At 39.1% G+C, this 24,478-nt stretch overlaps 1 protein-coding gene across 12 annotated transcripts in view; it reads right to left on the bottom strand.

The window, feature by feature from the left end:
• DST (dystonin) overlaps positions 1-24,478 on the bottom strand; it is an 883,569-nt gene that overhangs the window by 407,356 nt on the left and 451,735 nt on the right. For 11 of the 12 annotated variants that reach the window (XM_033936420.1, XM_033936427.1, XM_033936422.1 and 8 more), the window contains one exon: positions 9,932-10,072. In XM_033936420.1, coding sequence (XP_033792311.1) covers positions 9,932-10,072 — 141 coding nt within the window. Of the gene's footprint in view, positions 1-9,931; positions 10,073-10,093; positions 14,492-17,455; positions 20,357-24,478 lie in introns of those variants that run through there. The other variant, XM_033936432.1, reaches the window with a different exon arrangement.

Raw genomic sequence — 24,478 nt, 5'->3', positions numbered from 1 at the left:
TGAGGTATTCAACAGCTAGTCAAACCTTTGATCTCTTAAACATCATTCACGTTTTAAGCGGCCAATAGATCACATTCATTATCACTACATTATCCACTCAATCTCTTTTTGTAAACCGCTTAGAACTTAACGGTGTCTGTGGTATAGAAGTAAATTTTTATATTATGTTATAACATTACATAAGTACATAAGTACATAAGTAGTCGCCTCCGCCGGGGCAGACCAGAGGTCCATCCTGCCCAGCGGTCCGCTCACGCGGCGGCCCATCAGGCATATTGCCTGAGCAGCAGTCCCTGACTAATTTTATACCTACCTCTACACTTATCTCTAAACCTTCCACTGCTCTTATCTGTACCCCTCAATCCCTTTGTCCTCCAGGAACCTATCCAGGTCTTCCTTGAAACCCTGTACTGTGTTATTTCCTATCACGGCTTCCGGAAGGGTGTTCCATGTGTCCACCACCCTCTGTGTGAAAAAAAATTTCCTTGCGTTTGTTCTAAACCTGTCCCCCTTCAATTTCATCGAGTGTCCCCTTGTTCTTGTGGTTTCTTTCAAATTGAAAAATCTGTCCTTGTCAACCTTTTCGATGCCCCTCAGGATCTTGAAGGTCTCTATCATATCTCCTCTGAGTCTCCGCTTCTCCAGGGAGAACAGCCCCAGCCTTTTCAGTCTGTCAGTGTATGTAAGGTTTTCCATACCCTTAATCAGTTTAGTTGCTCTTCTCTGGACTCCCTCAAGCATTGCCATGTCCTTTTTGAGGTACGGTGACCAGTACTGTACACAGTATTCCAGATGGGGGCGCACCATAGCCCGGTACAGTGGCAGGATGACTTCCTTCGTTCTGGTCGAGATACCCTTCTTAATGATACCTAGCATTTGGTTTGCTTTCCTCGAGGCTGTGGCACACTGTGCTGACGCCTTCAATGTCGTGTCTACCATCACTCCCAGGTCTCTTTCCAGCTTACTGACCCCTAGCATTGTTCCCCCCATTTTGTAAGTGAACATCGGGTTCCTTCTCCCTATATGCATGACCTTGCATTTCCCCACGTTGAAGCTCATTTGCCACTTTTTCGCCCATTCTTCCAGTGTCGTAAGATCCCTTTGGAGATCCTCGCAATCTACTGTGGTTTCAACCCTGCTGAATAGTTTGGTATCATCTGCGAATTTGATGACCTCACATTTTGTTCCCGCTTCCAGGTCGTCGATGAATATGTTAAACAGGAGCGGTCCCAGCACTGACCCTTGAGGAACCCCGCTCGTGACTCCTTGCCAGTCCGAGTAGTGGCCCTTTACACCAACCCTCTGCTTCCTGTCTGACAGCCAGTTTTTGATCCATCGGTGGACCTCCCCTCGCACCCCATGATTCCATAGTTTCCTGAGCAATCGCTCATGTGGTACCTTATCGAAGGCTTTCTGGAAGTCTAGGTAAATTATGTCTATGGGTTCACCTTTGTCCACCTGGCTATTTACCCTCTCAAAGAAGTATAACAAGTTTGTGAGGCACGACCTACCCTTGCAGAACCCATGCTGGCTCGACCTTAGCTGTCCATTTTTTTCGATATGATCACAGATGCCGTCCTTAATCAGTGCCTCCATCATCTTTCCCGGGACCGATGTGAGGCTCACCGGCCTGTAGTTTCCCGGGTCGCCCCTTGAACCCTTCTTGAAGATGGGCGTGACATTAGCTATTTTCCAGTCCTCCGGGATCTCTCCAGTTTTTAGGGATAGGTTGCATATTTGCTGAAGTGTCTCTGCTATTTCATTCCTCAATTCCTTGAGCACCCTTGGGTGGATGCTGTCTGGACCTGGCGACTTGCCGCTCTTTAGCTTGTCTATCTGCCTGAGGACATCCTCCTGGCTCACCTCTAGTTGGATCAGCTTGCTATCTTGATCTCCATTTTCTATTTCCTCTGGTTCCGGAATGGTGGATGTGTCCTCCCTCGTGAAGACTGATGTAAAGAAGTCGTTTAACTTGTCAGCTATTACTGTACTGATCCAATGGAATTTTTACACTGATTGTATGATGTGGTCACATTTACAAGCTAAGGGTATTTTGAATCAACTGGAGCTGGCGCTAACCCTTTGTGGTCACACCAATGTAAAGTACTGTGACAAGTCCAGCACAGCTCCTGACCTGTCACCATTTAAAGGTGAAAAGAAAACTGTTTCCAAGGTGGGAAAAGCTCACCAAGAGCTGAATCTCAGACAGGTGAGGCTGCCTATCCTGACCCAGTTACCTCGGATCATGAACTTTAGCAAGATAGATCATTCAATACTGAAGGTTTTAAGAAGAGTTTGGACAAAGACGCAGCGAGAACCGGAAACCTGCAACAAGAAGAAAAGTCCATAGTTTATTATTGAGAAAGACATGGGGCAAGCCACTGCTTATCCAGGATCAGTAGCATGGAATGTTGCTACTCTTTGGGTTTTGGCCAGGTAATAGTGACCTGAATTGGCCACCGTGAGAACGGGCTACTGGGCTTGATGGACCTTTGGTCTGACACAGTAAGACTATTTTTATGTTCTTATAAATCTATTGTTATGCAGAAAACAAGTCCCTACAAAGCTTCACTAAAAAAGCTCTGAACAAGTAGAGATTTGCAGGCTGGCCAGAAGGGGAACCAGAGAGAACCATGGCCCATTCCAGTCCCACATAGGTTTGGGAGGGGCTCTCACAAACAAAAGGCAGAGTCACAGACAGAGCAGGGGCAGAGAGAAAAGGAACAGACAGAACAGGAGCAGGCAATGGAGGAGGACCTGCTATGGAGCAAACCCCAGCCTGGACAAAACCATTACGAGAACATCGATAAAAATAAACAATCACGAATACCCAATTTCTAATAACATAAAAATACTTGGTATCACCCTAGACACACACCTAACTATGACTGACCACACAAACTCACTAGTGAAAAAATGTTTTTACACGCTATGGAAACTAAGGACCATAAAAAAATACTTTGACCCAACATCATTCAGGTTGCTGGTACAGGCATTGATCTTATCCATTCTTGACTACTGCAACATCATCTACTTGGGCATCCCACAAAAAACAAAAAAACTGAGATTAATACAAAACACCGCCGTTCGACTAATCTTCGGACTAAGAAAAAACGACCACATCAGCCCCTACTATAAAAAGCTGCACTGGCTTCCAATAGAAGCGCGAATACTATTCAAATTTGCTTGCACCTGTTTCAAGCAAGTCTGGGGACTAGCACCTTCATACCTACAAACTCACTTCATCCTACACAACCCCACACGAGCGACCAGAAACAAAAACATATTTGCATACCCAAAGATTACGGGCTGCAGATACAAATCATTCCTGGATAGAACCTTTAAGTTCCAAGCGAACAGACAGCAAGTTTGGCTGAAAAACTACATAAACGAACCCAACCTGTCTTACAGTGCATTCCGCAAATCGATCAAAACCGCCCTATTCGAAAAATTCACGGACTAAAATCGTCCCCTCCCGCACTAGGACTCCCCTCCCTTTAAACGCCTTTCTTTCTTTCTCAAGATGCCCCTCATGTACTCAGATATTCGCTATCCATAGTACTCCAATTCAAATGGAAGTTCTAAAGAAATACTCAGTTACTCATTACCCATTGAACCCCAATCTGTAACTTTCCCCTCTTCACTATTGTATTATATTTAGACTCATTGTACGATACTGTATTAGACTTATGTGTGGTGTTGTCTTTAGACTTATTGTATTGTATTATATTTAGACTCGTTGTATTATATTGTACTGTGTGGTATACACTCATTGTATTGTATTGTATTGTTTTGTCTTGTATTGTATGTTGACTTATTGTATTGTATTGTGACCTTGTTATTCGCTGAATGTCCAGCCTTCTTACAGTGTGAACCGCCTAGAAGTCACCTGACTATGGCGGTATAGAAAAATAAAGTTATTATTATTATGATATAAAAATGGTAAATGTTGATGAATCCACCCAGCTGTCCCAAGCAGAGCGTTCAAGCTAGGAGGAAGTTCCAGAGGAGCTGACTCCAGAAGGTGAGCTGTTGGAAGCCATGGAAATCAGTTAATTTGGATAATTCTATTATTTGTATTTGCTATTGCTAAGAGTCTGCATTGACACAGGAGAAACATTTAAAGCTTTAAGACTGTGACCAGGACAGAAGTTTATAATCATTACACTGGTCAACAAGCATTTTGCTAATGGAGTTCTGTCACCTGTACCTTAACAAGGGCCACATGCTGACTCTAAATCTGAAAACAGTTTTCGTCTATCACATCCTGTTTTTAAGTTGTGTCAGTTTGTGACATTGTTTTTTGAACCTTTTTTGATTGCTTTTTGTTTTTGTTTCTTTTTTAAAAGAAATGCTGGCCAAACTTGGACTTCAGCTGTGACTAGGGTGTTGGCCCCTGCCTACTAGGGAGGACTATAGAAGCCATTACAAACAAGGCTACTACTGCTGGGATCTCAAGACATATTGGAACATACTTTTTGTGTGCTTTTTCCTTGGCATTTCTTTACTTTGTCAAAGTGCTACTTACCTATGGTGGTTTATGCAATAAAAGCACTACTTGAAGGCAAGTTAACAGTCTGTGCTATGACTGCTGTGTACTGGGTTTGGTCTGTGTAAGCAGTTTGGCTACTGTCTAGGGCCCATTGGGGAAGCATGCCAAGTTCTTCATTGTGCCACCTGGTGGGAGGTTACCACTATAAGACTGGCAGACCCTGGGGATGACAGTACTTTACAGTAATCTAGCCTTAAAGTTATCATGAAATGAACTACTGTGACATGACTTGGGTTCTCAACGTACAGCGAGAGACAACATAGATATCATAGATGATAGAAGCAGACACGTATACATATTTATGATAATGATACTATAGAACAGTTCTGGAATGACTGCACTTCAGAAATTCTTATATATTTTCCTTTTAACGACTGCACTCTTCCTTGAAATTTGTAATGTTCCAGTTAAGGTGCTATTGCAAAATGACTGCAATTTTCCAGATGTTGATTAGGAAATCCTAGTCTAGGAATAAGGAGATCCTGGATTCTCTACAAGAAGAATTGCGCCAGCAGCTGGTAAAATCCATGCAGGAGGGGATGATGCTGGTTCTGGTGCTTATGAATTGGGAGATTGTTTCTAGAAATATAGAACATAGAGTATGACGGCAGAAAACAAGTCTGCCCATTCAAAGAACCTTCCCTCTAAAAGAACCCTTCCCCTAAGCACAGAACATGTAAACTGCTTTGGATGTACTACAGAAAGTTGGTATATCACGTTCAGAACTCTTTACCCTTTATATTGGGTATTAAATACAAACAGAAATAGAGAAAAATGAAGGCAGATAAGGACCATATCTAGTCTGCCTAACCATACCATCTACTATCTCCTCATCTCCCTTAGAGAACTAACATACTTGTCCCAAGCTTTCTTGAATTCAGATACACTTTTTGTCTCCACCACCTCCAAAGGGAGGTCATTACAAGGAACTATCTCAAAGAATCATTAGCCAAAAGGGAAAATGTACAACTAGTCATGAAGGGAGATAAAAGACTGAAGGGAGATATTGAAAACTCATTTTTGTTAGTAAAGTTAAAAAGTTTAAGAGGAAAATGAAGCTGCTATGGTCTTCAAAAGAAATAGCTGAAAATTAGAACAAATTAGCGTTCATAAATTAGAAGAGATCACAGAAAGAGAATGTCAGACTATCATATCTGACAAAGAATTGTCAGGAGATCAAAGAAGAAAATGGAAGAAAAAAACTGCTAAAATAGTTAAAACAGGGGATAAGAAATTGTTTAGCTGTCAGTGACACAAGATAGTGCAAAAACTGAATAGCAAGACTCAATAATGAAGTGGAAGAAAATGTAGAGTCCGATAAGGAAAAATCTGATTTGCTTAACAAATATTTCTGTTTGACTTTCACTGGGTAACTTGATAACTGGATCAGGGTATTAGCTATAACTAAGTTTTATGTTGGATTGTATTTGCTGTGCACCACCTTGGATGAATCCTCTTTATGAAGGTGGTTAATAAATCCAAATGTGTTGCAATCTAAGAAAAGGTACCAAGTCTTAGTGCATGCTTACTTGAGAAATGATACTTAATTGATAACCCCAATATAGCACACTGGTACTTCAAAAGCTCAAATATTTATTGCTGAGGGAAAACAGGATAGGGGCAAAAATTTCCTGGAGATAAGAACATAAGAATTGCCGCTGCTGGGTCAGACCAATGGTCCATCGTGCACAGCAGTCCGCTCATGTGGCAGCCCCTAGGTCAAAGACCAGCGCTCCAACCGAGACCAGCCCTACCTGTGTACGTTCCGGTTCAGCAGGAACCTGTCCAACTTTGTCTTGAATCCCTGGAGGGTGTTTTCCCCTATAACAGACTCCGGAAGAGCATTCCAGTTTTCTACCACTCTCTGGGTGAAGAAGAACTTCCTTACGTTTGTACGGAATCTATCCCCTTTTAACTTTAGAGAGTGCCCTCTCGTTCTCCCTACCTTGGAGAGGGTGAACAACCTGTCTTTATCTACTAAGTCTATTCCCTTCAGTATCTTGAATGTTTCGGTCATGTCCCCTCTCAGTCTCCTCTTTTCAAGGGAGAAGAGGCCCAGTTTCTCTAATCTCTCACTGTGCGGCAACTCCTCTAGCCCCTTAACCATTTTAGTTGCTCTTCTTTGGACCCTTTCGAGTAGTACCGTATCCTTCTTCATGTACAGCAACCAGTGCTGGATGCAGTACTCCAGGTGAGGGCGCACCATGGCCCGGTACAGCGGCATGATAACTTTCTCTGTTCTGTTCGTGATCCCCTTCTTAATCATTCCTAGCATTTTTTTTTGTATTTAATATATGAAGGCTGGAACATAATGATTTCAGCCACACACCATCATGGGAGCCCTACTTGTATGCTCTATAGTATAATAACTCAGTGATATAACCAATCAAAAATAATATTTATTCATAATCTCATTATAGCTCCTCCCTCTATCTTCTCAAGACAGCCAGCAGTATAATAATATAAAGTAAGGTTCTCCTCCGGACATCGGTGTAGTGATAATAATCACCCAACTGCCACATTACAAAACCAGAAAAAAATGAAAATGAAAACAAAAATCGAACCCAAACTACCAAAAGAATCTTCTTCAATCATGATGTCCAGATGAACACTATATGCTGACGTCATCAGTAAAGCCTGGGAACATATACAAATCTTCTGAATTCAGAAAAAGCAAAAACCCCAAAACAAAACGAATAACTGGAGAGCACCCAGCTTTCTACCAAAACAAAACTTACATATCAAAAAAGATAATATTTTTTAAAAACGCATACCATTCTATATTTGTATAAAGTCCTCCTGGGATAACTGTGTTCCACTTGAAAATCCATTTTTGTTCTATCTACTAAAATTTCCTTTTCAAATTACCCCATCTCATTTGAGGAGGTAAATAATCCAGAATCCAGCAGTGAGGAACCATAGGAGCAGTCATTTTTTCAATCCTAAACAGCTCTTATGATATGGGCATTCCAAAATATAGATCATGTGTGTTGAAGTACAAGATGTCCTACATTTAGAAAAAGCAGTATAATTCAAAGTAGGGTGCTGAAAATAATTGGCTTCCAATGTGACATTACACACTTCCTATGCCCTATTTGTCTTTATATTTCTCTCTTGCTCCTTTCTTGTCCACATATCTGGTTTACATAAAAGATCTCTCACATTACAATTACGTGAATAAGAAAAAAAACTAATATGTATCTTGAAAATAATAATGCACTTTCAAAACACCCAAATGTTTTCTAATATGAGATAGAACTAAAGAACCAGAGGAGTACTTCATACCACAAGTCATTACAACGCTATTACTTTTCTCTTTTTCACCTAACAAGGCTTCCCTAGAATTAAAACATGCCCGTTTACAGGCTTGATCTACAATTTTCTTAGGGTAGCCTCTAGCAACAAATTTATCTCGCAATACCCTAGAAGATGTCCAATATTCGTCAGTAGAGGAGCTTAAAAAAGAATTTATATGTTGTTTCCTGTTCCCATTTTCACGGTACCGGTGAGTCTTATACAGATGAAGGTGTTGGTCACTGCATGTGTTGAGAAAAGGCCAGAGCCCTCAAAATAGCTTGGAGCAAAACAGGACCACTGTCGGGCCTGGCTGACTTTTCTCCTCTTGCCTTTTTCTTCTTTTTTGGAGTATGTTTGCCCCTGTGATAACGGAGGTTGAATGCGGCAGAATTGTGGAAGTTTCATGAATACCTGTGGCTAACCGTCGTGGACAACTATGAAAGTAAGTACCTGGCTGTATTTTTATTCAGTTTGATTAAGTTTTTGGAATCAATATTTATGATGGTGGCTTCAGTGGAGTTGTTTTGAGAGACCAATGACTGTGTTGTGCTCCATTGCAGGACTATGATGTTGCGAGATAAGGAGTGAATTAGTTATCTGAGGTCTCTTTTTTCTCCATTATTTTTTGAAGTAGCTATTTAGCTATATTTGAACAAATTTATACAGTGGTCCTTTGTTCATAGTTGTCCTTAACTACTATATTATTTATGTATTATTGATTGTGTATAGTAATAGTTCATTCATGTGGAATGCGATGTCTGGAATCTTACGGTTCTGTAGAAATCTATCGCAATTTAGAAAGTTGCTTAAGACTCATTTGTTTGCTCAGGCATTCCTAAGCTAATACCCTAACCTGCTGAATATCATTCTCTGTGGGTTACTAGATTTGTTTTGCTCTATTGAAGAGTAATGTTAGTAGATGAATGGCCAAGATGTAATCTATACCAGTGGCCCCAACCCTGTTCTGGAAGACCACCAGGCCAATCAGAATTTTAGGCTAGTCCTAATGAATATGCATGAGAGAGATTTGCATATAATGTAAGTGGTAGGCAGGCAAATCTGTTCCATGCATATTCATTATGGCTATCCTAAAAAACCTATTGGCCTGGTGGTCCTCCAGGACAGGGTTCAGGACCACTGATCTATACTGTATATTAAGATGGTATAATTTTATGACTTTTATGGATGTATGTGATTTGTTTGAGATATTTAAATTTGAATTGTGTATGTGATATTGTGAGCCGCCTTGGATAAAGGCAGATTAGAAATGTTTTAAATAAATAAAATAATTCAGTTTTTGAATTCACAAGGCACAGCTGGTGATCTCAAAAGAGGCTGATGATTAAATCAGCAGAGAAAGTACATGTCTAACACCAGTTACTTAATCCTAGCCTTAGATCCTAAATATTAAAGTAACATTTTCTTAATATTACAATGATACTTTTTAAACCCTATGAAATCACATGGAATATATATTTCTCTTCCTCAACAACTAAAGAAACTACTGGATCAAGGAATCCCCCCCCCCCCCCAAATCATTCTATAAAAGACTGTATACATTAATAGCATCTAGGGTAATTTGATACACAAAATGAATATGGACAAATTCTAGACAAAGTCTTCCCTGCAGGATTATATCTCAACAAATTAATCAACAAGCTTGACAGTACATGTTGATTTTCAGGTGGTTTGACCGAGATATGAGATCCAAGTCTCAAGAGCTGCACCAAATACAAAATTGTAAACAAGCTTCCAAAATCTTTCTAAGAGGCTTTCTTTTTTCATTACGTTGTCCAGGACATTTCTTTTTCTTCACATGTAACTTACTTTCAAAAGGCAGTCCCTTTTCTTTACACATGGAAATCTTATTTCAAAAAGATGATTGCCTGGACTATTTTTTAAATTGTTATATTTACATTTACCATAGACTTGTCAGGATTAGACACTGCTAAAATTGAACAGCAGTATTACATTTGTGGAATGAATGCACACATTTAGGTTAATTTTCTTTTTATTTTTAATAGAAACCCAAGGCAAGGAGCCCACAGTGACTTAATCTACCAATAAAGCAACTTGCAGTACCTGCTGCCTAGAAAAAGTTGCCTTTTCTGCATTTTCTCCTCCACTTCTTTCTCCATTCATGGCTTTCTCGATATTTGATACCCACTTCAGTAACTCCCCAGTTTTCTCAACACATTCTTTCTTTTCCTCTTCCAACGATTTCTGGCAAGCAATATGTGTTGCAAGAAAAATACATTCAAATACAAATGCTGAAATGTTAGAAAACATCAACAACAACAAAAAATGTTGCAAAAGATTTCCCCACTATCAATAGCAAGTTCTTGAGTAGAGCAAGGATAACTTTTATTCAAAACAATTTTAATTAGCAGAAGCAGTGTCACATGTCACCTTAATGCTGAAAAGTTTGTTACCCAGTTAGAGACCATGCTAAAATCATTCTTATATACCATCTGCTTATCGTCAATCCTTGATAAAGTATGACAGAGCACAAGGCATTTATGTACAAAACAGTTGAGAGGCATTTTTGATATCACGTCTAAATCCGAGTTTAGATATTTAGCAAAACATGCACAAAAATTCAGTAGCGAACATGATCAATTTCAAAACAGGAAAAATTTCTTAACTCTTTGTTTCATAAATGGCCATTTCTCAGATGATTTTGTACACAGTGCATCTATCTTTTTGAACCATCTTCAAAAAAGAAAAACATCAGAAAGAAAATTGCACAAAGCACGCCATTGGATGTAGGAGAGACCAGCATTTTTAGTGTCCCAGCAGTGCAGTGGAGCACCCTAGGGACACTTTAGTGAACTTCACATAAAAAGTCCCAGGTACACATATCACCATAACCCCCTTATATCATATAGTGAGCCCTTCAAAACCCACCAAAACCTACTGGACCCAACTGTATACCACACCAATCGCCTGGAGATATCACCTATATTGGAGATATCACCTATATATAGGGACAGTGGGATGTGGGTGGATTTTGGAGGGCTCACATATTCCACCATGTGTCATAGTTTTGAGTGGGATATGATCCAGAGTAATACATATATTCCACTATACCACTCACTAGGCTACTCCTGCTTGCTGCTCTAATAGGACTGTCCATAGCATCTGAAGCTGTAATACCAGATGTTTATAATTCATAGGATTTTTTAAAATAAAGATATATGAATCATTTTATTTCCCCCTCCTATTGTGTTTTTCCTCTTACCTTTCTCTTACCATTACAAAAATTGTATTTCCTCCCCCTTCCAATTTTGTCTCATGTATAAGATTTTACCTCTATTGTAATTATGTCTACTTTTAACAATTATTATTTTTATACAATTTATTTTGTTGTACACCGCTTAAATGCTCCTAGATAAGCAGTTTATCAAAAACCTAATAAATTTGAAACTTGGTATGTACAGTTTCATTCATATCTTTGTGGGGTGGAAGGAGGTCAATGACATCTGGTGGAGTGAGGGTGGGGGTGGTCATGCCTTCATCATTCCAATGGTCATCCGGTCAGTTTGGGCACCTTTTTGCCACTTATTCATTGTTAAAACAGGTCTAACTCCAAACATCCAAATTGTGCCCTGGATGTTTTCTAAAATGTTTGATTATTGAAGAAAAACGTCTAAGCCCACCCTAGCCCCACCCAAACCACACCTCCAACACAACCCCTTGAGATTTAGGCGCACTACAGATGAATAGTATAGAAATCCATCTACAAAATGGGTTTCAAAAATAGTGAATTGGAGGGTTTGGCAAGAAAAACGTCAATCTCCCCCTTTAAGCTACTTTTTAAGTGTTTTACTTTTTGGAAAATGAGCTCCTTAGTTTTTCTGGCCCACAGTCATTAAGTTGATATGGTTCTTTTAGTTCAGAAAATTTAAGGCGTGTTTAACTGCTGCCTTTGCATTAGCACTGTACTTCTGTTCTCAGTATTGGTAAGAATACACTTGTACAATATTCTGAGGTAACACAAAACACAGACCTTTGAGGCAAGGCATTCTGTAATTATAGACAAAATGTAAGAAAAAGAAAAACCTAATGAGAAGCCATTTCCACAAAAAATATATTATGAATTTATCAGTCAGTACATGTTTATACTATGATTATATCCTTTCACATGTTTCTGCTTTATCATTTCATATTCATTTTAGCTGATCTGGAGGGTTTTATGCTTATTCATAATATATATGCTTTTTTCCATTTCTCTATCTCACCTATTACTCAGACCTATAAAGCAATCGAATTTCGTGTTCTGAATCCAATGAGTAAGTGACAAGGACCAAGAAATTGATGAGAAACACAAGTTATTTACAACACTAAAGATTCTAAACCACACATCTGCCTTTGGAGTCTACATCCACTATATCTATACATATGTATGTATAAATCTATATTGACAATAGATAAAATTATTTCAATAACTGAGAAAATCAGCCATTTTTAGAACAACGGCATTAGAACATGGTGAGAATGCTCACTGAAGTGTTATATTACAGGCCCATGACTTCAATAAGACACAGTTCAAAGATATGTACATAACAATAACCTCAATGAAAGCATGAACCACTGAATCCTGTGGACCTGCTCCAATCCAAAACATACTGAATGCATGCCATAACTGAATCATCAAATAATTCACAATATAATAAAAATACATTAATTCCAAAGTTCTTTTGCAAAATATAGAGAAGAAATCCCTGTATTAAGGGGCAGGTTTGCTTCCAGTAACCTTAGCCCTGTGTGGCAATCAAAGACAGCATTTTCCAGGGCTTCTTTATATGAAAACTTCCTTCTCGTTTTGGGACATGTTAAGCTTTTGAGGTGTGATTTTTCATCTTTCAACTTTGTAGCTGTAATGGCATCAATAATACCTTTCCTAATTGCATCTTCCAAAGACAACATAGAATGAGATTTTGGGTCTATCAGCCCACCGGTCACAGACTGAAATTCCAAACATCGAAGTCCAATATCTTTGTTTAGCATGTTCATGGACATGGCTTCAGCAGCTGGAGTAACATTTTTGGTTACTGGGTGAATGAATCCAGTAAATGCTAGCTCACACTGTTGGATCTGCTTAGCAATTACATGGTCAATTAGTCCCCTTGATACTGCTTCAGTCATACCAAATTTTTTCCCAGTAGATGGATCCAGTATACCCCCTGTGCATGCTTGCGCTTCGAGACATCTTATAGCTGTAATTCTGTCCACCAAGTTTCTTCGCAAGGCTTTAAAAATGGAAATTCTTTCATTGGTGTCACCTATCCAACACCCTGCGATTGGGCTATTCAAATCTTTCCTAGTTTTTGATCTGATTAGCAAAATATCTGCAAGCTCAGTGATTGAGATGGCATTATCCTTGTATTTACTGACCAATGTTTTGTCTATTGTGCCTTGTGCTAACTCTTCATCAATATTAAACTGTCTCCTTGATTTAAGGTCAGTTAAGAGGCATGAAGAATTTCCAGAAGAATCAAATAAAGTTGATTCCTCCCAATTGCATTCCAGCTCTGAAAGCTCAAGGTACATACATTTATCAATAAGGCCTCTATCATATGCTTCATACTTAGACATTTCTGCTCCTATTTTAATATCTACTACAGAAATTTTATGAGCTTTTTCTGTAGAAAAACTACTAATTTTTCTCTTCCCAAGAGGTAAAAGATAGCATTTACTGTCCACATCAAACACACACATCTTCAGCAATTCATAATAATACATGGCTTGCATATTATCTGGATGATGAAAACCTTTTGCATTACTAGAAGGTTCATATAAGAATTTTAGTATTGTATAATTTAGCAATCCTTTCAGTATAGCAGTATCTGAAGGAACTCTAATACTTCGAACAGGGTCTATCACTCCCCCTGTGGCAATCTGGGCTTCGAGAATGCGTTTTCCTTTCTGTTTTTCCAGGAATTTTGCTTCCATGGCTTGAAATACAGACATCATTTTTCTGTAATGGAAATATCCCAGAACTGCCTTCTCTGCTGAAAGTAATGGATCTTTGAATTCTACATCAACAATTCCTTTGAAAACTGCTTCCTCGACAGAATACTTGGAACCTGTTGCAGGATCAATGATAAAACCTGTCTCAACTTGAGCTTCTAGAAACTCATACGCAATCATCTTTTCAATTATTTTTTTCCTTGCTGCTACAGAAAAAGAGAGTCTTTCCTTACTAGAATCAAGGTACAGTCCAGCTATTGCAGTAGGCCTAGATAAGAACCTGTCAAGAGCTCTCTGGATTTCTTGAACAGATTTTAGTCCTAACCGGAGCTGTTCTATGGTCTTCATATCCAGAAGCTTAGACTCAGCTAGCTGCCTGGCAGTCACCTGATGTCTGAGTCCCTGAAATTTAAACTGATCATCCACCGAAGAATTACCATTCGAAACGGTATCATCCACCAAAGAATAACCATGTGAAACGTTATCAGAATCTCTGAAATTTTTCTGTTCCAAAAACATGTGCTTCATTTTAGGCAAATCTTTTCTTCCAAATCCTTCAGAAAGCTTTTGCTCCTCCAACACTCCATTTTCATTATTCAACAATATTTCTTTTTCCTGCTTTACTGTTGTGACTTCAACAAGAAGGTCAAACTGTGTGTTCTTCATTCTCTGTAAATTGGAATATGACACAATGAGGTATAAATATGATATGGAGGTTATATTTTTCTATATATCTACATTTATCTGTGCCATTTTAGAAGGTGGGAAGAAAGCAGAGAATCTTTAAGAATTTTATAACCTCAAATGCATTAACCATACAAATATAGACTATTAACAGTTGCATTTAAAGTCTTTTTCTTTAAATTGAAATACCAACCAATCAAGATTGTTGGATTATGTCTTATGTTATATTGTAAACTATTTAGTTTTCCAGTTTTGCACCATATCAATGCTTTGTAAATAAATAGAATAATGAAAAGATGAAGTGCAGTGGAGAATTATGGTATTAAAATACTCTAGCATTGAGTCAAGAGTCATTGGGGGTTATTTTCCAAAGTACAGTATGTAATAGTATATGCTAGTATGTGATCACACTGACTGAGCATAAGTCAATAAAGTATGCACTAATGTTTACATATTAATGCCCATAAATGTTTAGAATACTAGCATATGGACTGAATGCTATTAAGGGCACCGAAATTTGGGTATAAATAAAAAATAGAGCTAAGTACTATTCTATAAATGATGCTCAGAGTTGGAGACCATATATAAAATAGCATTTGGTGCCAGGATCTGCACCCAATTTTAGGCATGACGATTTACACCAACTAAAACCTGGTGTAAATTCTTGTGACTAAATTAGGCATAGGTCTCCCTTATTCAGTAAAACTGCGCACAAATTCCAGGAATACCCTGATCCTTCCATGCCCTCCATGGCTATGCACCCTTTTCGAATCTCTGTGTAAAATTTATCTTGTCATCTAAAAATTTGTCCACAAATTTTAATCAATGACAATTATCACCAATAATTGATTATTAGCACCCAATTATCATTGTTAGTTAGCTCATTTATCAATTATATTGATTGTACCAGGATGGGGCTTAAGACTCTGATTAGCCCAGACGCCTAAAGCCTTTCACATCTGGCCCACCTGGGTCAATCAGATTCTTAGGCCCCTCCCTGGTGCATACCAGGATACACCAGGAAGGGAAAGGCCCGCCATTTTGAAGAGACGGACCTGCATGCAGAAGTGGGTGGGCATCCCTCCTGCTGGATCTTCATTTAAGTATGGGGTTGGGGGAATCAGGGTGTTCAGGTGGGATGGGATGTCAGGATGGGGTGTTGAAGGGGGTGTTCTCAGGCAGAAGGGAGTGGATATGCCTCTTGACGGCCTTCTTGTTAAGTGTGAGGGAGTAGGGGGGTTCTGGGTCATTCAGACAGGAGGGAGCATTGTGGGAGATTGTCTTCAGACAGGAGGGAGTGAGCATTCCTCCTGCCGATTTCGGGTGGGAAGGGGGGAGTGATCGGGGGTTAGGGGTTGTCTTCAAGCAAGAGGGACTGAGCATCCCTCCTGCTAATTTCAGGTTGGAAGGGGGTGGTAGGATGGTTTGTCTTCAGGCAGGAGGACGTGGGCATCCTTCTTGATGTCATGTATGGGGGGTGCTGGGGGGAATTAGGTGCTTTAGGCCACCTAATGCCACTTCCGGCATTGGCCACACCTACTTTGGTGTTCGGTGTCTTAAAGCGCCTATGTAGGCACGATTCTAGTGGTTCAAACTTTATGTTTTTTTGCCGATTATACCAGCTTTTTTCAATTACTTTAGGGACAGGTAGGGCTCTACTGGCACCTAAGTTTACATGCCAGTTTTAGAATCTCCCGCTAAATAAATAATAAAAGAGGTCCCACAAACCTCCCTTACTTAAACTTGTCCCACTGGACATAAGTGTGAAAAACCAATATGTACTAATGGATATTTAGTATGCACTATTGCTAATCAGTCACTCTGGGTGAATCCATATTGCATTTCTACTTAATCAGTATGGGGTTAATTTCATATCAGGGCACCTATGTACAATTTAAAAAAAAAAACTATTTTAGCCTATTTTATAAAGGCAATATGTATTGTACCTTCTCAAACTATCCTTAATAACTGAAATAAATCTGTATGTGTACTCTATACATGTACACATGCATTTTAGAAAAAAATACACAGACTTTACAACTTCACTCTGGCTCCACCCATATTACTCTCTCAGGAATGCCTACATGGGCTCCTGTCGGTGTACAGACTTGTCAGGGAGTATTCAGTCAATTATATACAATCCATTTTCTACACGTAAAGCATGGAAATGCTTTATAAATTTCCCCCTGCAGGAACAACAGGACACCTTCAACTAGATTCTCAGAGGACACCTGGTAGGATCCAAGTCTATAAAGCAAAATAGCTACCTAATTTCTTTAATGAATACCAGCAAGTGGCACCTCTTATAGAATTTCCCCCTTACCACACACAAAATAGGTGTCAGTAAGTGCTAACACAGTGATTTTATTTAGTGGCCGCCCAATAATAGCAACATTTAGCTCAGGGCCATTAATGTAAAAAAATGGAAAATCAGCCATATTACTTTTGCAGTAAAAATGGCCTTAGCGCAGAGGAAAAATCCAAGTATGGGCATGCTAAGGCTCCTTTATACCACAGCTTAATAAAAAGCTCCCATAATGGATATTTGCAAGGAAAGCATGCACAGGGGCGAGTCATGGGCACAGTCAGGGCTTCCACTTTGGTGTGTAATTTAGAGAATATTGTAAGTTACACCGATACCTGCTGCATTTAGGTGTTCACACAGCTCTTTAGGTGGCATAAGTGCACGCACCTAAATGTTATGCACAATGAAACTTGATTGCATTGGTATTCTATAAAGGAACCTATCAATGCCTTCAGTTTGCCTAAATGGAGACACCCAGTTATAGAATTGCTTCCTCAATGCATACAAACTGTTGATCATAAAATGGCATTATGAAAAAGCTCTCTGAAATTCTTAAGTATAAAAGCAAAAGAAGAAAAATGAAAAATACAATCTGAGCGGAAAGATTCCTTCACCAGATATGTGAATAATCAATAAATATGTACCTCCAAGGGAAGTTCAAATTTCAGTAGCTCCTTTTCAAGATTTTCCCCTTGATCTCTCAGTGCTTGCCTGGTATTTTGAAGATTTTTCTCTCTTATTGTTTCAAATTCTGAAAGTCTTCTGAGTGGGTCAATATCATCAACTGATATCTGAACTTCACTACTGGTTTGGGAAACATATTCTGTAAAGGATGGTTTGTTTTCACCATCTTCCCATGATTGTTTCGTTCTTGACAAATGGAGCGTTTTATCAGGACAATTACTTTCTATTTGTATCTTCTTCTCTTCAGTTCGCTCAGATTTAAACAATGGAACACTTGTTTCTTTATGTATCTCCAACTTACGCCTCATCAGAGGAGAATTCAATGGCCCTTCAAAAAACTGCCCAAATTCACATGGGGAAGGTACTGGTGAGTATTTGAACTCATTAGCTTTCTCAAGATCTGCTCTTAATAAAGGACTTGTGATGCTATTGTTCTTTTGAATCTCATTCTGAAGCAATTGCAGTTGAAGTATGTGATCATTTTTCTGTAGATCCACTCTGTGTTTCAAATTTCCGACAATGCATTTCTGAACTCCCAATTCCTCCTCCAGTTTTCGACACTTCTGTGAAAGATCTGTTTCTGTTTGTTTTCCCTGTTGCATCTGTTCACGACATCTCTTTAGTCTTTCCTGGAGGTCTGCAATTTCTATTTGATGCAACTTAACTTTCTCTTCAGCTATATTCCTGTCCTGATGAAGAGTAACAAATTCAAGTTTCAGTTCTGTGGCATCTTTCTCAGAGGTCGAGCGGGATTCCATCAATTTTTCAAGGTTCTTCTTAAATTCATCTGCAGACTTTTTGTACTTTAGTGTTTCTTCCTGAAGCAGTAAAATCTTTTTTTGGGTCAGTTGCTCTTCTATCACCTTTTTCTGCAGCTCTTCCTGCGCCTGCTTCAGTTTACTATATAGCTCATGCTGCTGATTCTCATGCAGCTGGAATTTTTGCTCACCCATCTTCTTTTCAACAGTAGAAGTATTCAGGTTAGCTTGTAAGTTCTTAATCTCTTTCTCAGCATTTAAGATCATAACGCCCTGTACATCACACTTCTGCTTAAATTCACTGACATTTGGGGATTTTCTTAAGTCCTCTTCAAAACATTTTACTTTACTTTGCAATTCTTGTTCAGTCTTTGTCTGCACCTGTAACTGTTCACTTGTGATTCTTAGTTGTTCTTTAAAAGTGTCAACTTGGCCTTGTAAAACATTATTGTTTTGCTGTATTACATTTTTCTCTACGGCCAACTTCTCCGAGTCTGATTTGACTTTTCTAATGAGTGTATCTGTCTCGTTATTCAACTTGGTAAGCTCCTCCAGTTTTTCTTTCAGGGTTTCTGACCACTTATTACTTTTTTCCAAATCTACTTGAAGTTTTTGAATTTGATACTGATTTTCCCTTTCAGCTTTTTCATAATGTATCAACTGTTCATTGCTTTTCTTCAACTGTTCCTGCAAACTATCTGAATCTCCCTTGTAAGACTGTGTTCTTTGCTCTATGGTTATTTTCTCTTGCTGAAGAGAACTGATTTGTGAATTTAAATGTTTACTATAAACTTCGGATTTTGCTTGAGATCTAGTAAACTCATCCACTTTCTGCTTTAACTCACCTACTTCATGTTTTTTCTTTGCTATTTCTTCCTCCAGAAACAATATTTTCTGATGATTACTTTCGTCAGACTTTTCTCTTTGCAGGAGCTGTTCCTGCTGAGTTTTAACTCTCTTTCTTAAACCAGTCAACTCAGTTATCTGTATCTGTAATTTGTGCCCCAGTGAAAGCTTTTCCTCTTGAAGGGATTGTAATTCTTCCTGAAAATTCATTTTCATCTTAAAATCAGTAACCTCCTTCCCGTCATGTCCTCTCAGTTGCTGCATATAATTTTGTCCTGTCGGATTTTTGTGTCCCATGTCCACTTTCATTTGTTTCAGTTTGTTATTGGTATCTTCTAATTGATTCTTTAGTTGGCAAGCCTTCTCTTCTGTTGTAGCCTTTTGTAGCTGAACAGAATTCATTTCCAATTTTAACTGTTTTATTTCCATGTCAGCTTTCCTTTTGGCTGCAGTCAATTCATCAATTTGTTTTAGAAACTCAGTTTTTCTTAATTCTTGCTCATTTGTAAATCCTTTCATTTGTAAATCATTTTTATAATACATTTCATTCTCCAATGTTTGTGTTGGCAGCAGAGTTTCTGTGTTTATATTCAATGAATAACTTGACTTGGCAATTTGCGTTCTAGCATCATGTTCGATACTTTCTTGAAGTTGTGTTTCAGAGAGCATCCTCTGGAACTCAAGATCTTGTTCCATCTGTTTTATCTGTTTCAAAAGCTCCTCCTCAATCTTTGCCTTCTTCCTTAGCTCTCCCAGCAGAGTGTTTTTCTGATTATCTAAATCTTGAAGATCTGTGTCTTTTCTTTGAAGATGCTCTTCCAAATTCCTTCTAGAAATCATGCTCTCTTCTATCCGCGTCCTGAAGGCTCCGAGTTTATCCTCCACTCCTGTCCTTTTGGCCTCTACCTGCAAAGTAAGCTCTCTTACATGTTCTAACTGCTCCTCGATGGCGGCTTTCTGTTTCATCGTATTCTCAAGTTCTAGGCGAAATTGCTTTGCCTCATACTCGGCTTTTGTTTTCTGAAGGCTTATGCCATCTATAATCTTCTGCTGCTTCTTCAGTTCATTTTCAGCACCGGCTTTCACTTTGGGAAGCTCCTGCTCTACCAGAAGCTTTTGCTTTTTTACCTCGTCTAACCTTTTCTCAAACTCACGTATCTTATCCATTAGTTTCTTGTTCTCCTCTGCTGACGCCTTTTGCTGCTTCAGCAAATCTGGATATGCTGCACTTGTAGAGGCCTCCTTAACCTTTCTAATCTACAGTAAAATAAAACAGGACAGGTTCAAGGTTGTTTTTTTTATGTACCATTTGCACACAACTGCAGTAATCTTTTCAGAGAAACAGTTCAAATGACTTACCATATTCAGTACTTCAAAAGAGCAAGACCAGAGATTACCCACCACCGTTTTCTCACCAGAAGCTTTGTAAAATCAACTATCAGTTAAAGAAAAGACAATGCAGACAACACCCTTACATAGGACTCCATGGAGCAGCACAAGAGCAGGAAAATCTTATTGCTTTTTAGGAGCTAGTAATAAAAATAGACAGGAAGTGGCTTACATATCAAGTGAGATAAGCATAAAAATAAATGTGTCCCCCAAACTCCAGGTGATTGTGTTCATTAGAGCGATAAGAAAAAAAAATTTCAGGGATATCAAACATTGATAGGTTTATTTGCAGATAAGAAAGGACTAGAATGTCCATTTAACATCAGCTTTTCATGCTTCTAGAACCTGATTTGCTGAAGACATTTGTCTCATCCTGTATCTGTCAAAAAAAGGCTTTAATATTCCATTATAATGATTTAAGTTACAGAAATTACTAATGCAAAGGCAGCTCTTCTCTCTGTGTTTTAACTTTTACAAATTTTAACTAAAGAACAACCATCAACTGTGTAGTTAAATGACACGGGATAATATACATGTCTGTTTTCTGAACCAGCTTTTTATCATACCGTTATAAACTATACATTACAGGTATAAATCCTCTTGTAAAACATTTTTTTCCCTGTGTATAAATGTGAATATGAAGAATAAAACAGTTTATTAATATTTCATAGATCTTACATGGTAAAGATCTCTGAACAAACTGCTTGTGTTAACTCTGAAATTCCTTCCTGGAAAGATGCAAATAAAGACTGCATCTCAGAATGATTCAGACACTTTAATATCGGCATTATGTCAAAGGTTCAGATAAAAATTTCCAGAACAACTCAAGTAACTCAAAGTAAAATGGTAGACAGGTTGGAACATATTATAGCACAGTGAAAATTTACCAGTCTTGAATTATTCAACAGATGACCAGTGATAGGACCATGGAAAGAATATATCAACCAATCTTATTTCATATCCTGCTCTGAAATCCCCTAAAATAAAACCCTAAGCGCGCATTCGCACTTACAACACTGTGATCTCTGCTGCCGTGGTGTCTGACTCCGTGGCTGTATTCTATTTGCGGTGTGCACAGCTGTTTGCGGCATGTGGTGCACGTGGCGGTTTGAAGCTGGCCTACACGAAAAAAACACGCTGCCTACAGGAAACAGGCAGCAAAGGACCACTGCACGCAGCTGCGCAATCGACACTAACATCTGTTTCGGGGGGGGGGGGAGAAATTGAGCACCCTGGAGCAGGAGGACAGGGAGAGAGTGTGAGCATTGGAGAAAGGCGCCGCTGCAGGCACCCCGGCAATGGGAAAAGAAGGAGAGGGCCCGATGATAGGGAGAGACCGCTGGAACTGGTACTGCTGGACAGGGGGAAGGTAAAAGGAAGGGATAATGGCTACTATTGGACAGGGGGAGCAGGGAAGGGGTGCTGTTGAACAGGGGGGAGGTAAAAGGAAGGGATAATGGCTACTATTGGACAGGGGGAGCAGGGAAGAGGTGCTGCTGGACAGGGGGGGGAGGTAAAACCAATGGAGAAGGGGGAAAATAAAAGTAAGGGAAAAGGCCTATTGCTAGACAGTGGGGGCAGAGAAGGGGGAGGGTGTTGCTGGACAGGAGGGAGAAAAAAGTAAGGAAGAAGGGCTGCTAGCACCCGTTAATGTAATGGGCTAAAAAACTAGTGTTCTTATATTTTTTGACTGACTGAGGTTATATGGATCAAGCTCTGCTGCAGGTATTCAATTCTTGTTGATAAGTTTATAGCTAATCCAGGTTGCTCAACTATTACGTCAACAACTCATTCAATGTATTTATTCAATCCGTAGTTTACTTTTTTTTTTTTTTCATTAAAATGGAGATTTTTTTTTTTGTTGCAACACATGCATTTCATAATAGCATTCTTACATACCATAAGTGACTGGAATGGAGTAGAGTAAAGTTCCGGCTTTCATTTTTTTTTTTTGTTAAGTTTATTTATTTAATAAGGATTTATTTGCCACCTTTTTGAGGAAATTCACCTAACACAGTGTACAGAAAAATATCCTGGACAGAGGCAATACCCGATTAACGCAGTAAAAATACAATAAAACACCAGTACATACTATGGGCTCCTTTTACTAAGCTGCGATAGCGTTTTTAGCGAATGCAGAATTTTAGCGCGCGATAAACCCGCGCTACACGGCTAGAACTAACACCAGCTCAATACTGGCATTAGAGTGCAGTGCGCGCAGCAGTTTAGCGTGCACTAAAACCGCTAGCGCAGCTTTGTAAAAGGAGCCCTATAACATACTACAGTACACTACTTCCATTGTCAACGCAACAAACATTAAAACGTCTTTAAAAAAACAGCACAGGGGGGCAAGTGGAAGTGGAACATATAGATAGAATGAGATAGTCATGCTTATTAATCTCCTATTAAGGTTCAAGTTTCATTAAAATTTTGATGTATCGCAATATCATTAATTCAAAGTGATTTACAATTAAAAACGGGGTCTTAATTATTAACTAAAACCAACACAAACGGACCTGACGTACCAATACATAAGGGAAGTAGGGAGAACTACAATAAGTATAGTAAAGATTACATACAAGGAAAAATCAAAATTAAAAATAATTATAAAAGTATAGTAGAAAATTAAGAACTTTATTTTTCCCCCCCCAAAATCTGAGAGTCTACGAAAGGGAGTTAAAAAGTTTAAGTATCAAATGGGATCAATAAGGATACATTGAGTCATAAAAGAGATGTGCCATAAGCAAGTCCTTCTGCAATAAGTGCAGTCCTTGTGTGAGTGACTCTCTAATTAGTTGCTTCCTCCATCAAAGGATTCTTGAATTAGAGGTAGTCTGCATTGAGGAGTGTGTGGCGCAGTGGTTGGATCTACAGCCTCAGCACTCTGGGGTTGTGGGTTCAAACCCCGCGCTGCTCCTTGTGACCCTGGGCAAGTCACTTAGTCCTCCATAGCCCCAGGTACGTTAGATAGATTGTGAGTCCACCGGGACAGATAGGGAAAATGCTTGAGTACCTGATTGTTAAACCACTTAGATAACCTTGATAGGCGGTATATAAAAACCTAATAAACTTGAAACTTAATTATGTGAAAGCCTTTTAGGAAGTGAATTACAGCGTGGGGGCTACTCCAGAGGTGGCTAGTTGGTGGGTGTCACATTTTGTGATTCCCTTTGAGTAAATCCATTCCAATCTCTACACGCTATGTACACTTCTCCCTCCGTATTCGCAGTTTCAGCATTCACAGTTTCGAGTATTCACGGTTTTTAGCTTGCTGGCTCCTCCCCCCAAATTACATTAGCTTGCAAAGAGAAATCGCTGATTCCAAGCATTTACAGAGAAAATCGCTGATTCCCAGCACTTTGTTCACCGTGTTTTGCCTCTCCTTCAGAAACAGGCCAGGTCTCCCACCATGTTATTCGCGGTTTCACCATATTCATGATGGTTTTAACAGCAAATAACATATAATAAAATTATTTGCGGTTTTTCAGTATTTACGGTTCTGTTAATCCCCTATCATAGCGAATACGGAGGGAGAAGTGTAAAATGGGGTGCCACATTAATATGCCTTTGTTAAGCATGCTCATCAGGATGGGCATAATTTATTATGGCTATCAACTCTGATTGTAGCGCAGTCTAATAAAGGAGGAAAGTTTAAAAAATCTGTTTGGGTAAAATTTTTTTTGCCCTTTGGGGGTAAAAATATTTGTGCAATCTTACAGTGCTGGCACTGCTAACCGCACCACAAATGGGTGAATCAGGTATGGAAGGTAGGCAGAGCCGGAATGCCACATGCAAGGAATTTAATTTTGAAATGTCCATGCATGAATTGCAGTATTTGCTCTGCACCTACTGCAACACGAGTGCAAAGTCTATGAGCAATAAATTACTCACAGCATTATTTGACCCTGAATTTTCATAGGAAAGGTACGAGGGAGCATTCTGTGCACAAATACAATCTTCCAGTCACCATGTTTGTTGTTCTCTTGGCAC

This window comes from Geotrypetes seraphini, chromosome 3, assembly GCF_902459505.1.
Source record: "Geotrypetes seraphini chromosome 3, aGeoSer1.1, whole genome shotgun sequence".
Taxonomy (NCBI): domain Eukaryota; kingdom Metazoa; phylum Chordata; class Amphibia; order Gymnophiona; family Dermophiidae; genus Geotrypetes; species Geotrypetes seraphini.
This window is presented reverse-complemented; position numbering and strand designations above follow the sequence as displayed.